Source organism: Ovis aries, chromosome 4, assembly GCF_016772045.2.
Source record: "Ovis aries strain OAR_USU_Benz2616 breed Rambouillet chromosome 4, ARS-UI_Ramb_v3.0, whole genome shotgun sequence".
Taxonomy (NCBI): Eukaryota; Metazoa; Chordata; class Mammalia; order Artiodactyla; family Bovidae; genus Ovis; species Ovis aries.
The window spans coordinates 13899642-13914008 of NC_056057.1; the positions used below are offsets into that span (position 1 = coordinate 13899642).

Here is a 14367-nt window from a genome sequence, read left to right on the forward strand (position 1 = left end):
ATTTAATTTTTAAACTTATAGTATCATAATTTGTGTTCCAATTTCTGCTTCTGTAGTTATAGCCTGCTTCTCATTACAATTTACATTTGTGGTACTTTTCTCTTTCTCATAATTAGTTTTGGTAGAGTCAGTTAATCATTGCTTGTTTAAACATACTAAACAAAGAACAAGCTCTTTGGTTTCAAAAAATTAACCTATTAATAAAAAATTTGAAAGACTAGTTTTACATATAAATGTAGATGAAGTGCTAAATATGTTATTTGTAGCTGGAATCCAATACAATATTAAAAGGATACAATGTTATGCTTAATTGTGTTGGATTCAAAAATTCAAGGATATTTTAGTATAGAAAAATGTTACCTTTATTCAGCATATAAAAAGGTCAAAGAGGGAAAAGTAAATATTGCAGTGTATACGGAAATGGTACTTGCGAAATGTAAACATCTAGTCTCATATTTTAAAACTTAGTAAACTAGGAATATAAATGTTTTTCTCAATATGATAAAGAATATTAATTTCAAAGCAAGAGCTTACATCTTTGATACATGAGAGTGAAGCATTAGCATTTTGTAGCCCTTAAAGAATGATTTATGTTTGGTTGAATACATGTTTCTCTTCCTCAGGAAGTGATAGGTTCCTTGTGAGAATGGAGTAAGTCATATTTGTGGTTGTGTCCATATAATAGGTGCTAAGCATTTATTGAAAGAATCAAGTATCATCCTACTTTTTACAGGGCATGGAGGCACAGAGAGAAGAAATAATTTTCTCAGATTCACACAGGGCATAGCTGCAATGCTAGGTTTGAACCTGGGCAGGTCGATACAAGTTTCCTCAGCCCTACATCATCTCTAACAGCAGTTGCTATGTGATACACAATCTACTCCATAAAGTAATCATGATTAAACAAATTAGTATCTGTAAAGCACCAGGAAAGGAGTCTGACATGAATTAAGAATATGTGAGTTTTATCTATTAGGTTGATGGAGAAGTAATTGTGGTTTCAGACAATGAATTTTAAATCATTAGAACTAGGCTCAAACACATTTTTATTAATCAAAATAGGAACCATTACAATCAATACCTTTTTGCCAATGAGAAATGTTTGTTTATTCCTGTAGCATAAAAACCCATGCTTCAGGATTCATGGAACTCTTGGAAAGCATCTTCTGCCTCCTGCTTGTTGTAGAAGCATTTTCTTTTCCTTTTTGTTTCAGATTTTATTTTATTTTACTTTACAGTACTGTATTGGTTTTGCCATACATCAACATGAATCCACCATGGGTGTACACGTGTTCCCAATCCTGAACCCCACCCCCCAACTCCCCATACCATCCCTCTGGGTCATCCCAGTGCACCAGCCCCAAGCATCCTGTATCCTGCATCGAACCTAGACTGGCGATTCGTTTCTTATATATTATACATGTTTCAATGCCATTCTCCCAAATCATCCCACCCTCTCCCTCTCCCTCAGAGTCCAAAAGACTGTTCTATACATCTGTGTCTCTTTTCCTATCTCTCATACAGGGTTATCGTTACCATCTTTCTAAATTCCATATATATGTGTTAGTATACTGTATTGGTGTTTTTCTTTCTGGCTTATTTCACTCTGTATAATCGGCTCCAGTTTCATCCACCTCATCAGAACTGATTCAAATGAATTCTTTTTAACGGCTGAGTAATACTCCATTGTGTATATGTACTACAGCTTTCTTATCCATTCGTCTGCTGATGGACATCTAGGTTGCTTCCGTGTCCTGGCTATTATAAACAGTGCTGCGATGAACACTGGGGTACACGTGTCTCTTTCAGTTCTGGTTTCCTCGGTGTGTGTGCCCAGCAGTGGGATTGCCATGGAAGCATTTTGCCTGCAAACGGTGTTTGAGATGCTTGAAGCAGTGGTTGTGGGTTGGCGAGAGGTCAGGTGAATGTGATGGATGAGGCAAAGCTTCGTAGCCCCATTCATTCAACTTCTGAAACTGGTTGTGCCATGTGTGGTCAGGCATTGTCACAGAGAAAAATTGGGCCCTTTTTATTGACCAGTACCAGCTGCAGGCATTGCAGTTTTCGGTGCATCTCATTGATTTGCTGAGCATACTTCTCAGATATAATGGTTTCGCTGGGATTCAGAAAGCTGTAGTGGTGGGCAGCAGACCACCAAACCATGACCGTGACCTTGTTTTGGTCCAAGTTTGGTTTTCAAAAGTGCTTTGGAGCTTCTTCTTGGTCCAACCACTGAGTGGGACATCTGCGATTATAAAATCTGCTTTTCATCACACGTCACAGTCTGATTAAGAAATGCTTCATTGTTGTATAGAATAAGAGAACACAGCACTTTAAAACGATGGTTTTTTGGTTCTCGGTCAGCTCATGAGGCACCCACTTATCCAGCTTTTCACCTTTCCCATTTGCTTCAAATGCCTAATGACCGTATAATGGTCGGTGTGGAGTTCTTTGGCCGCTTCTCATGTGGCTCAAGAGGATCACCTTTGGTGATGGCTCTCAGTCGGTCACTGTCAGCTCCCAGTGGCCATCCACTACACTCTTCATCTTCAAGGCTGTCTTCTGCTTTGCCAGACTTCTTGAACCACCACTGCACTGTGCGTTCATTAGTAGTTCCCAGGCTGAACGTGTTGCTGTTGCGAGTTGTGTCTGTTGCTTTATGACCCATTTTGAACTCAAATAAAAACATTGCTCAAATTTGCTTTTTGTTTAACACGATTTCTGTAAGTCTAAAATAAATGTAAAATACACAGTAGGTAATAAGTCATTAGCAAAAAAATAAGGCAAGAAATGCTCATTGAAGTGATATATAACATAACCATATTTATTAAAAGATGTATTCCAGTATCAAATGGCAAAGTTCAGCAATGCAAAACCGCAATTACTTTTGCACCAGTCTAATATCGCTGTTTGATTTACCCTAACAATTCCTAACCTTCAGATATTTGACCAGAAATGAATCTATTGAAGTGATAATAATTCAGCCCACATTTATTCTCATGTACACGGATGGCTTATAAGGGACTTTGCTTTAGGGATGTTCTCATGTTTGGCTGAGACTCCTTAGGCTTCCCAGTGACAGAGCTAAATTAGAGAACGCGTTGGCTTGTAGAAGCTAGGAAAGTATTGACATCATAAAGTTTACTGTACACCAGGGCATAGGCTACACACTGTCCAAAACTTGATTTAAAAGGAATACTTTCAAAATGATTTCAAAGATAAAATATGTCTCAATATGATAACATATTGTGCAGTCTCTTACTACATAACCTCCTTAACAAGATAGAAGATGACTGATGTTTGAATTTTGTGACAAGTGGCTTGGGTGGATGGATACAGTAATTCGATTGATTTCTGTCTTCCCTTTGGACCATCTATGGCCTTAATATCATCACTAAGTTCTACCTTCCAATCAGTCAAGGACACTCAAGCACCCCCCATTTATTTTTAATAACCTCTTATTATTATAGAAATAATATCAGTTTGTTTTATACAATTAGAAAAGATAAATGAGCAAAAGTAGAACAAACTATGTTCCTACGAAGAATATGCATTAGCATTCTTAATACCTTGGTGTATATTCTTTCACACAAGATGTATGTCATCATATATATCATAAATGATGTCATATTGTACCAACTGAAAAACTTGCTTTTCTATTCAAGTATTTCCATTTTTCCATTTCAGTACATTTTCAACTTCTCTACTATATATACCATCTTCAGATTTCCCCAGTTGCTCCCACCATACTCCCATTATATTAAAATTGCCTTCCTTCCCAGCTGTCAATACCTATCAGCTAAAACCCTTATGTCCTTGATTTTCTGTAGAGAGGTGAAGCCTCTCCCAAGGGGACCTTAGATGCAGCAGAAACAGAAGTGTCTTCCGAAACCCTTAACAGGAGAACAGAAGTATGGAGTGAGTGGATTAGGGCTCTTTGGGGCTTCTAGCTTCATGTGCATACCAGACCAGAACTGAAACAATACAGTATTGTAAAGTAAAATAAAGTGAAATTTAAAAAAAGAACTGAAACAGATGTCTGCAGATACTCTGCTATTCAATTTCAACGGTAGGCTTCCATATAGTTCATATTGTTTTATATTGAGAAAATGCTTTGGGTAAAATTCAGATATTTAATAAACCCTACCTTTCCCTGATTCACATATTGCCTAGTGAACTCATGAATAAGGCAATTAGAAGAATTTATTCATGGTCAACTTGTACTGGCTGCACCCAGTCACCACTTTTTTCTCGTGATTTGAGGAGAGGAAAGTGTGTTCAGGGGCTCCGTGAGCTTAATGCCCAACACAAAATCCTCAGGACTTTCAACTTCATCCACACTTGGACTCCATTGGATTCTCTAGCACTCTATGAACCTCAACGGATTTTTACCTCTTTTTGGTGAAACCATCCCCATCTTTTAAGGTGCTCTGATAACTCAGAGGCTAAAGGCAAGACGTTAAGGAGGTTTTGGTAAAGGTGAAAAAGTACAATTCAATAATGCAAAACCTAGGGGAGAATTTAGTAAGACTATTACGATTTTGTATGTACAAAATTCATTAAATTATCTTTATGTAAAGAGGAGTTGGCAGGATGCTTGCTACCAGCTAATTGGACTTCAGGGAGACTGAAAATCTCTGATTCGAGGCTATTTTAAAGTCAGTCTTTGCAAATTAAAATAAATTGTGTACTATAGGATTTTTTTTCTTTATGTAGCACATGGACTGACTAGTTAAAAATTGTTGCTATCTTGTCAGGCAGAGAGTTCTGTATATAACCATATGGTTATAGTAACAGGGTAAGCATCTATTTTTAGCAGAGTTGCTGAGCTTTCTTCCAGAGAGAGAACCTACTTGATAGCAGGTCCTTTATGGAAGATTTGGGGAAAACACATCCGTTTTTTCTGATGGGAAGTCTTGCATTTCTCTTTGAATCCTGCGCAGATAGACTTCCTGTGTGACTCAGAGTGGCCTGTGTCAGAGCTCCTTGTTAGGGCTTCGCTGTTGGCCAATGGAGGGAAGATTCTCACACAGTAAATTAAGAACGAGGCTTGGTATAAGTGTGTGGTACACTGTTCCAGTTTTATTTCTGACATCAGGAAATCTTTATCATCATCACTGCCAGTCCAAAGTAAGGAAATCATTGAGGCTGGAAAGCAAAACATTAACTCATTATTTAAATGTCATTCTTAATTAATTGACATCACATTAATGATTTTGACAGGCTGAGTGATATGATGGATATTTAAATGTCTTTGTTATTCAATGTATTCCTTTTGGAAATGGCACTTAGAAAAACAGTTTGGGGATGACACTGACTGGAGATTTTCTGTTGGGCACTGTGCTCACATTGGTCCAAACTTTTCTTTATCAGTTTAGTGACTAGTGATTTGTTTGACATAGAAGACATGTGAAGCAAGAGTCCAGAAAAACTCTGGGACTCAGAGTACCCTGCCCTTGAGCAATCTTTCTACCCTAGAGAGAAAAGAAGAAGGTTAAAAAGTTGGGCTCCAATGTGGTTGCTTCAGGGACTAATAAAAGTTGATGAGCTCAGAATGAATAAAAGAAAAAACATTTTCTCCTTGGAATGAGAACTCTTAGATTTACTTTCTTAGCAACTTTCCCATATATTATACAACAGTGTCAGCTTTAGTTATCATGTTGTATATTACAGTCCTAGTACTTACTTATCTTGCAACCTGAAGTTTGCACCTTTTGACCACCTTCATCCAATTTCCCCATCCCTACCCTTTGCCTCTAGTAACGACAAGTCTGATCTCTTTTTCTATGAATCTGTTTGTTTTGGATTCTACATGTCATTGAGATTACATAATTTTGTCTTTTTCTAATTTATTTCACTTACCATAATGTCTTCAAGGTCCATTCATGTTGTCACAAACAGTAGGACTTCCTCATTTTTTATGGTTGAATAATATTTAATTATACGTATGTGTGTGCACACCACAACTTTTCTATCCACTCATACATTGAGGTCAGCCTTTTCAAGATAAGCTTTCCTTCTTCAGTAAGGAAGTGAGTCTGAAAATTCTTCTGGAACCCTGTGATGGCATCAGGCCACATAGACTGAGTTCTTTAGAAGTGGCTTGCAGACATGAAGGAAACAGGCAGACATGCCCTGATGTATGCGCTCATTTTTTTTACATAAAGAAAGTAAAAACTGTTTCTTAGGGAACCGACTTACCCTCATACTTAATACCCATCCGCAGAAAATGCAAGTAAAGACCATTCATTTGTTCATTTGTTCATCACATTCATTCAGTAAACAGTTAAGAATATATCGTGCAACACAATAAATGCTAGACCTGCGAGGAATATAATGAAGGAATTCTTCTCTCTTCTAAAGATCCCGCTTCCAGTAAATGACATATTTAATTTGAAGCCGTCTGAGGATATGTTTCTATGTAGTTACGGCTCTCAAATATTTGTACTCATAGAGGTGAGCAATGATATAAAGCATTATTCCCAGATGCAGTTAATTTGTATATTCTTGTGGGACAAGTGCTTTTGATTCATTACCTAGAGTCTTGATATTAGGTACTTGGTAAATTTATTTATTGAGGTAGGGGTGTGTGGGTGTGTGTGTATGTGTGTGCGTGTGCATACACACTTAGGCACGTGCACAGTTTTCAGAAACCTGCATGGGATGGGTGTGGGGTGAGTGAAGAGATGAGGACCCAGGTAAAAGCTGGGTAGTTCAAGGTTGCTGGGCTAGTTTCCAGAAGTGGCCTTTGCTCAAGGGGAGCTGTTGGCAGTGGTTAGAGCACTCAGATACAAAGCGAGGATTTCCTAGCAGAAACAAGGCAGAAACCAGTTACTGGGCTCAGGGCAGAAAGGCAGATGGGACTAACAGTGTGTTTGTCTTGATGCTGAGGCCCCTGGGCTTGGTAACAGTGCTCCTTATATCCTTCAGACCATCTGTACTTGGTTTTAAAGCTTGATGCCAGGCTACTATTGAGGTCAAGTGGATTGCAGGTTGGCAAAGAGAACTGTGAGATAAGAAGCGCAGTCCCATAGAGAGACAAGCTATTTGTGAAAGAGGTGATTGAGGACAAATATTTTTAGAGAATAAGGCATTTGAGTTGGGTCTCACATAGTGGCTATGCTTTGGACAAGTAGAGATGGGAGAAAGGGCATTCAGATAATATCGAGGGAGATGTGGGAGAGAGGAGACGTGTGGGGATAGAATGTGTGTGAAGGAGACAGTATGAAAATACATCAGAGTCTGGGAGGCAGGTATGGCCTTGGAGGTATTTGAGCTTCCTAGTCCCATATTTGAAGCCAGGAAAATATTGAATTTACCTGGCAACTTACTAAATATACAGATACCTAAGGCATAGATCTGAGTTGAGGTCTGGACCACTGCATTTTTGTAACACTTTCAAGATTTGAGGATGTGTTTGGGGGAGCCACTGATCAGATAAAAAGGACAGAAAATGTGAACGAGGATTGTGGTGCTGGAGAATGAAAGAAGAGCCTGACGAGACAAGAAAAGGTTAAATGCTTTTGGTGTTATGGATGGATATGTCCAAAAAGCATGTGAAAAGGAGGAACTTTGAGTTCAAGGGTGATGAGGACTTTAGGGTTATCTTTTGCAGAAGATATGTGGGCATCTTGGAGACCATCGGTAGCTATAGAGGTGAGGGGAGAAGAAATTACTCTGGTTGGGGAATGTCTGTCTTTATGGGGATGGAAAGAATGAGGATCCTTCCAGAGGTATAACAAGAAGTGAAAAAGACGTGGTTTTTAGGGGCAGGAACACTAAAAGAAATAACATGCTTATGGAGGAGCCAATAGTCACCAGAATGATAGCGATCAAGTATGAGAAACAAGAATAAGCCATGGGATTTGATGGGTTAGTGGTCAGCATCTTCATTATCATCATTTTTGTTATTTACCACTTGTGCTGTTTTATTTCCATAGGGTGAGTTCCTGGGAGTGAAACGAGTTCCAGAGTAATTCTGTGTTTGTGATTCTTGCTCCATGCTGGCATGTTGCTTTCCCAAAGAACTGTGCTAGTTTGAAAGGGCACCAGCAGTAGATGAGAGTGCCTCAGCCACATTGAATGTTAGCATTGCAAATGATGGTTCTTTTAAAAAATTGTTTTTGTTTAATTTTCTTTTTTAAATTAAATTAATTTATTTCTAAATGAAACAAAGATGAGTATTTTTAATGATAAAAGGTACAATTCGCTAAGAAGATAGATATCATAAACCATTAGGCACCTAACAATAAAGAAACAAAGATACAGAAAGCAAAATCAGAAGAAATATAAGGGAAAAGAAAATAGTATATAATCACAGTGAGACATAGTAACATTTTTCTGTGCAGAAAAATAAGAATAGGAGCATTTTAAATGATGTTATTAAAAATTTATATATGATAGATTTCTATTATATTACTCTTATAGCCTATGCAAATATATTTAAAACTTTGTATTTCATATGTTGTTATTAGATGTCCATAGGACATTTAGAAAAAGTGGCCAAAAGATAAATATTACTAAATTTCAAAAAATATAATTCTTCTTTTTGTGATTCAGTTATACATATACACATATATTATCTTTGAAATTATTTTCCAATATAGGTTATTACAAGATAGTGACTCTAGTTCCCTATGCTATACAGTAAATCCTTGTTGCTTGTTGCATATCTATTTTTTTAAAATTAGAAATCTAGCATTCTGTTCATACTGAGTCAAACAAGTGGAATCAAAATGGCAAATGATAGTTCTTAACGACTGCCTTCCAGGTATTTATCAGACATCTCTCTCTTAAAACCAAAACAAACAAACAAACGAAGAAAAGGTAAGAGCAAAGATGCTCTTTAAGGGAAAAATATTAAGACTGTCTACTCTGGAGTCTAAGCAAATGGGAAGAAGACTGAAAACTACCAACATGCTCCGAACAGGAAGGAATTAACTGCTCATCAGGGAGTGTGGTTACACAGCACAGACATCATGTCTCTTACCCCTAAGTTATGCTTTCCGTGGAGGGCCAGGGATTGCTTTGCTTTGTTTGAATTTTTACTTCCTTCTATCTAATAAACTGAGCGAGTAAGATTGGGCCAATGAAGAGAGACTTTTGTAGCCAGCTGAATAGTAAAAGGGTGTGATATAAACTTCTGTTTGTCTCTTAATGGGTTCACTGCTAGTTTGAATATTCTTTTTCTTTGTCATATTCTTTTTCTTTATAAGAAATATTGAAAAACAGATTGTTCTGCAGATTATTAACTGTTATCTGGTAGGCCTTTTTAGATGAGATACCAGAGGCTACACTGTTCAACATGTTTAGTATCCAATAAGTGAGTGATTATTCACCGTGGTGTGGGAAGATTCTATATCTAGAAGTTTGAAACAAGTTGGGAAATGTGACCTTAGAGTCTGTCCAGAACTGCCAGTCCAACCATAGGGCCATGGAGCCACGATGTTGCCACATTAGGTTAGAAATCACTAGGTTATTCAATATCTGTGCAAGTAGCAGCTTCCTCATGAAAAAAATCCTCCTGTGGATCCTCAGAGAGTTAGCCTAAGAAATCAACCTACAGTTGATCAGAGCAGACAAATACAGCTCTTAAAAATGAGTAAACAAAACTAAGATGGTTTCCCAGCCAGGAACAATAGACAAAATCTAATTGACAGAATTAAAGATTACATGCAGCAAAACGGGTTCTATTGGTCATCCCAAGAAATTAGGGAAAATGGAGGCTCTGGCAGCAGTGAGTGGTGGTCTAGTCCTGTTATAAAATGTGGACATGATGGGCTTTAATAGTTAAAAATTCATCTTCACTTGTTCTAATTCTAAAGACACTGCTAAAGTCTGACCTCCAGGAAGTCAGTCTTCAAGGGAGAAGACTTCTTCAGGCTTGTATAATTAATTGGTCAGCCTGGCATTTGCTGTTCCTGTGACAGATTGGTGACTTGGCATCTAAAATATAACTTACCAGGTCTAGTAGTCTTACTTTAAGGGTGCAGCGTGTTCAGGTGAGTTGTAGGTAAATAATAGAACAGCTGTGACCACCTGGGAGCTGCCACATTCTTCCCTTGCCTGAGAAGAGTGAAAAAGGCCCCCAAATTGTCCCATCAGAAACCTGAGCACAGAGGAGCTGATCCCAGCCCTTATGAGGGAATGCTTCTCACAGTCAGCCAGAGCCAGAGGCTACTCCTCTGTCTGTAATCAAGGAAGTATCCATAAAGATAAAAGGTTTGGACTCCAGAGATACATGAGCAGCAAGGGTGAATCACTGTAATGGATTCGGTCACTTCCATCATTTGAAAGGAAGTGATGGAACCAGTGTCCAGAGCCAGGAAGAGCTGCTTTCCTTGGGCAGAGAAAGAGTGCACAGCAGCAGTTTTCACCCCGGCTGCACATGAGAGAGTTTCAAAAAAATCTGGATGCCTGGGTCCCACCCCAAACATTCTGATTTCATTGGTTTAAAAGTGGCCTGGGCCTTAGGCCAGCGTGTGTGAATCACTTGTTTAGATGCTGATGTATTTGAGAATCAGTGATGCTTTCTGCCTGCCAACTAGTGGAAGCAATAGTCTAGCCTAGCTATTCTCTAAAGGTGGTTCTAGGATCAGCTGTGAGCATTCCCTGGGAACTTAGAAATACAGATTCTCAGCCCCACCCCAGAACTACTCAAATCAGAATTTCTGGGCTTGAGGATCAGCACGTGTATCTTAACAGTCCCTCCCAGTCATTCTAATCCATGTCAGAGTTTGAAAACCACTGATCTAAGTCCAGACCTTACTACTCGAAGTGTGGTCCACAGCCCAGCAGCATCGACCCTGCTAGGAGCTGTTAGAAATGCAGAACCTCAAGCCACCCCAGACCTACTAAATCAGGATGGGCATTTTAAACAATATTCCCAGGTGTCTGTGCATTAAAGGTTGAGAAACACTGGGCCTCCTTGGTGGCTCAGACAGTAAACTTTGAGAAGCATTGGTCCCAGAAACAGGGACCAAGTAGTGTTCTCACCAGACTTTAGTTGTCATCTTTCAGTGCATTTAGGTCAGAGGACAAGAGCATAACCAGAACTTACCAGAGGAGCTTAGAAACTGGGTTCTGATACCTCTGCAGGAGGTGCTTAGGTGGGTTCCATTATATAGGTGGTGCATTGTGTCAAAGAAACATTGATAGTAGATACAGTAGCTATTTCACTTTCACAGTAAATGTGGCCTAGTAAAAACAGCTACTGTTGATCAAATACTTTGTGCTGTATAGGTGTAATTGCATGCAATCCCTATAGAAAACCAGAGAGAAACAATCCATCCATCCATCTGTTCAACTATTGTTTTATTATACAAGCATGCATTGTGGGACAAATTGAGAAAGGAGCACTGACATATATATATATATATATATATATACACACTACCATATGTGAAATAGGCAGCTAAAGCGAAGCTGCTATATAACAGAAGGAGCCCAGCCTGGCTCTCTGTGATGACCTGGAGGGGTAGCATGGGGTTGCAGGGCAGGAGAGAGGCTCCAGAGGGAGGGGATATAGAGAGAGTTATAACTGATTTGCATTGTTGTATGGCAGCTGTATTTGCATTGTTGTATGCCAATACAACGTTATAAAGCAATTATCCTGCAATCAAAAAATCAGGGAAAATACACGTGCATGCCAGGCATGGGCCTAGGCATATTCGTATAATTTAGGGATGTAGCTCTTCCTGCTATTTTGAGACTTAATTCCAGAGTTACACAGCAAACAGTCATAAATACACTGATGTATAATAAAGCCGTAGGTAAAGATACCTTATGGAAAAAGTAAAGCAGGATAAGAGAACGGGATGAAGAGTGACGAGGAAGTGCTGCTTGCGGGAGGTGGTGAGAGAAGGAAAGCCTCTCTGGTCAGGGGACATTTGAACTGAGACGGAAACGAAGCAAAAGCATGAGCCATGTGGCTCTTTGGAGAAAAAACATCAAGGAGGACACAGTGAGGGAGAGGCCCTCCCTTCGAGGTGGATTGGGAAGAGAGCTGCAGGCCAAGTCCTGAATTGTTGTATAAGCCATGGTAAATCCTTATGGACAAGGAAACTGAGTGGGCTTCTTAAACTTCAAAACGCCCCCGGATGACCTGGGGCCTTATTAAACTGTAGTCCAGAGTCAACAAGTCTGGGTGAGATCTGAGGCTTGGCATTTCCAGCAAGTTCCCTGAGATGCTGATGCTCCTGGTCCATGAACTACTCTCAGAGTAAGCACAAGGGTGCAGGGGTTGAGAACGGAAGCAGCATGCCCACTGTCACAGAGCTAGTAAGTCACAGAGGCAAGATTTGAATCTCAGGTGCCTGACCCCAAAGTCCCTACTGTCCATTGGCTGCCTCCTACGTACTTAGGCCTCACTCACCTGTTAACTATATACCATGCGGGAAATTTAAAGGGCCTACCCAAGAAAGGGCCCTGTGTGCACTCTGTTCATGGAAGAGCTCCTTTTATGTGGTGGAGAACTAACAAGGGAAGTTGATAACTGTTGGTAACCTTGGTAACCATTGATCCTTTGTGCTAGCTCTTGTGAAGTACTTAGAAGACGTTAAGACATCCCTGGCATCTTTCGAGATGAATGATATTGCCATTGGTGACCGTCTTGGTGTCATACATAAGAAACACCAAAATACCCATGAGCCTCAAAATCTAATGCACTGTAATAGCAGTCACTGACCCAAGGAAGCCAGTTATTCTCCAGGCTCTGCACTCATGCTCTGCCTGGCCCAGCCTCCCGAGATGCTTCTACTCTGGCCCATTTGAACCCTTGCAGTTGGTCACCATCACTGCCTGGGGAATGCTTGCTGCTCCCTGGCTCTGGGGTACATACGAAGCAGTTTGCATGCTCCAGTCAATCGTGCTTCAGTATAGAACGAAACAACCATGAAAAGGGGGTGTGTGGGGGTGGATGAATATTTAGCTCTGGGTTTCCTTCCATGGAAACAACTGTAGCTTCCAGTATCAAGCAGTTGTTCCAGAGGAAGGGCGGCTTCTCGCTTTCTCGTGTCCCTTGATATTCACGGGGTCTCCCTGGCTCCTGGGGGTTTTGGGGGTGACAGAGTGGGGAGAGGCCCTGTGTATGTATTGTATATGCTGTTGCCTTGATGAATGACATGGTTTGGTTTGGTTTGTTTCCCTCCCCTTTTGTTAATTCTCTGTGTTCTTTTTCCTTTGTGCTGCGCGATTAGGACCCTGCAGTGGGACACAGACCCCTCAGTGCTCCAGCTGCAGTCAGACTCAGAACTTGGGTATATGTCTGCTCTTTCGTTACTCCTTTTATTATTCCTTTGCTACGGTTGTGTTGAAAGGCCGGAGCCGTCGTTGCTCTTGCTTTTTTCCCCTTTGTTGAATTTCCAGTTTGATAAAGTTCATTTCCTTCTGTCAGTGTGCCTTCTACAGTTACGCTTTGAAGAAAGTCTCTCTTTGTGGAAAACACCACAAAAAGATGGCTTTTGACCCCCCCCCCCTTTTAATTCCTAGTATTGCAAAACAGCACTCCCCTGAATGAAAATTATAAGCATATCACCATGCCTCTGCTTCAAGGTGGGGCGCACAAGTTCTGTGATGACAGATGTGTTTAACTTGATCCTCGCCGTCTTCCCCTTGACTAACAAGTTACCTTAAGTTAATCTTTGTCTACAACCAGTATGAAAATGTTGTGTCTTGTTTGTTGCCTTTTCACTTGTTTGGGAACTCACAATTAGCATTTAATTTGAATCCAGTTTGAGGGTATAAAGATTCCTGTTAAAGAAAAAAATATGGTTTGTTGAATGCCTCAATATTAAGAGATCTCAAAATTATTTGATGATCGAAAATGTCTCCTGCATGCTAAAGATCATTTTTTTTTTTTCAGGTGGAAATGTATGTTAAAAGGTAGCTTCAGAATTGAGAATTCTTCCACAAAGAATAAAATGTACAGGCAATTCCTAGAAACGTAGTTTACTTCTATTCCAGGGTTAGAGTTAGCTATATTCATACATGAGATGTTTCCAGTGGGGTGCTTGTCCTAGCAGTGCTCAAGCTTAGGGGCGCCGACTATGTGCTTCTTTCCAACTTGCTTTGGTGAATTCAGATCATCTTGAAATCAGCCATGGTAGGGGTGTTTGCACCACAGAAACTGACAAATGTTTCAAACCAGGGCTTATTCCCTTTCCCTCAAGCAAGTTATTGAACTTTTTTACCAACATACCACTGGGTACCTCCATATGTGAGTAACAGATTTTATTCCAATATTTTGTAGAGCTATTACTTTTTATTTCTAAATATAACCTGATGAATCCTGATGTGGGCATTTATTTATTATTTATTTGAATTTCTGAGATTTCTGGGCTTGTGTCTGTGCGTTTCTGTCAATGTTAG

The 14367-nt window shown here is 39.7% G+C and overlaps 1 protein-coding gene across 12 annotated transcripts in view; it reads left to right on the forward strand.

The window, feature by feature from the left end:
* Positions 1–14367, forward strand: part of DYNC1I1 (dynein cytoplasmic 1 intermediate chain 1) — a 407782-nt gene that overhangs the window by 94888 nt on the left and 298527 nt on the right. For 6 of the 12 annotated variants that reach the window (XM_060414492.1, XM_060414495.1, XM_060414500.1 and 3 more), the window contains exon 5: positions 13197–13256. The exons of the other annotated variants lie outside the window; for them this stretch is intronic. In XM_060414492.1, the coding sequence (XP_060270475.1) occupies positions 13197–13256 (60 nt within the window). The remainder of the gene's footprint in view (positions 1–13196; positions 13257–14367) is intronic. 12 annotated transcript variants of the gene reach the window in all.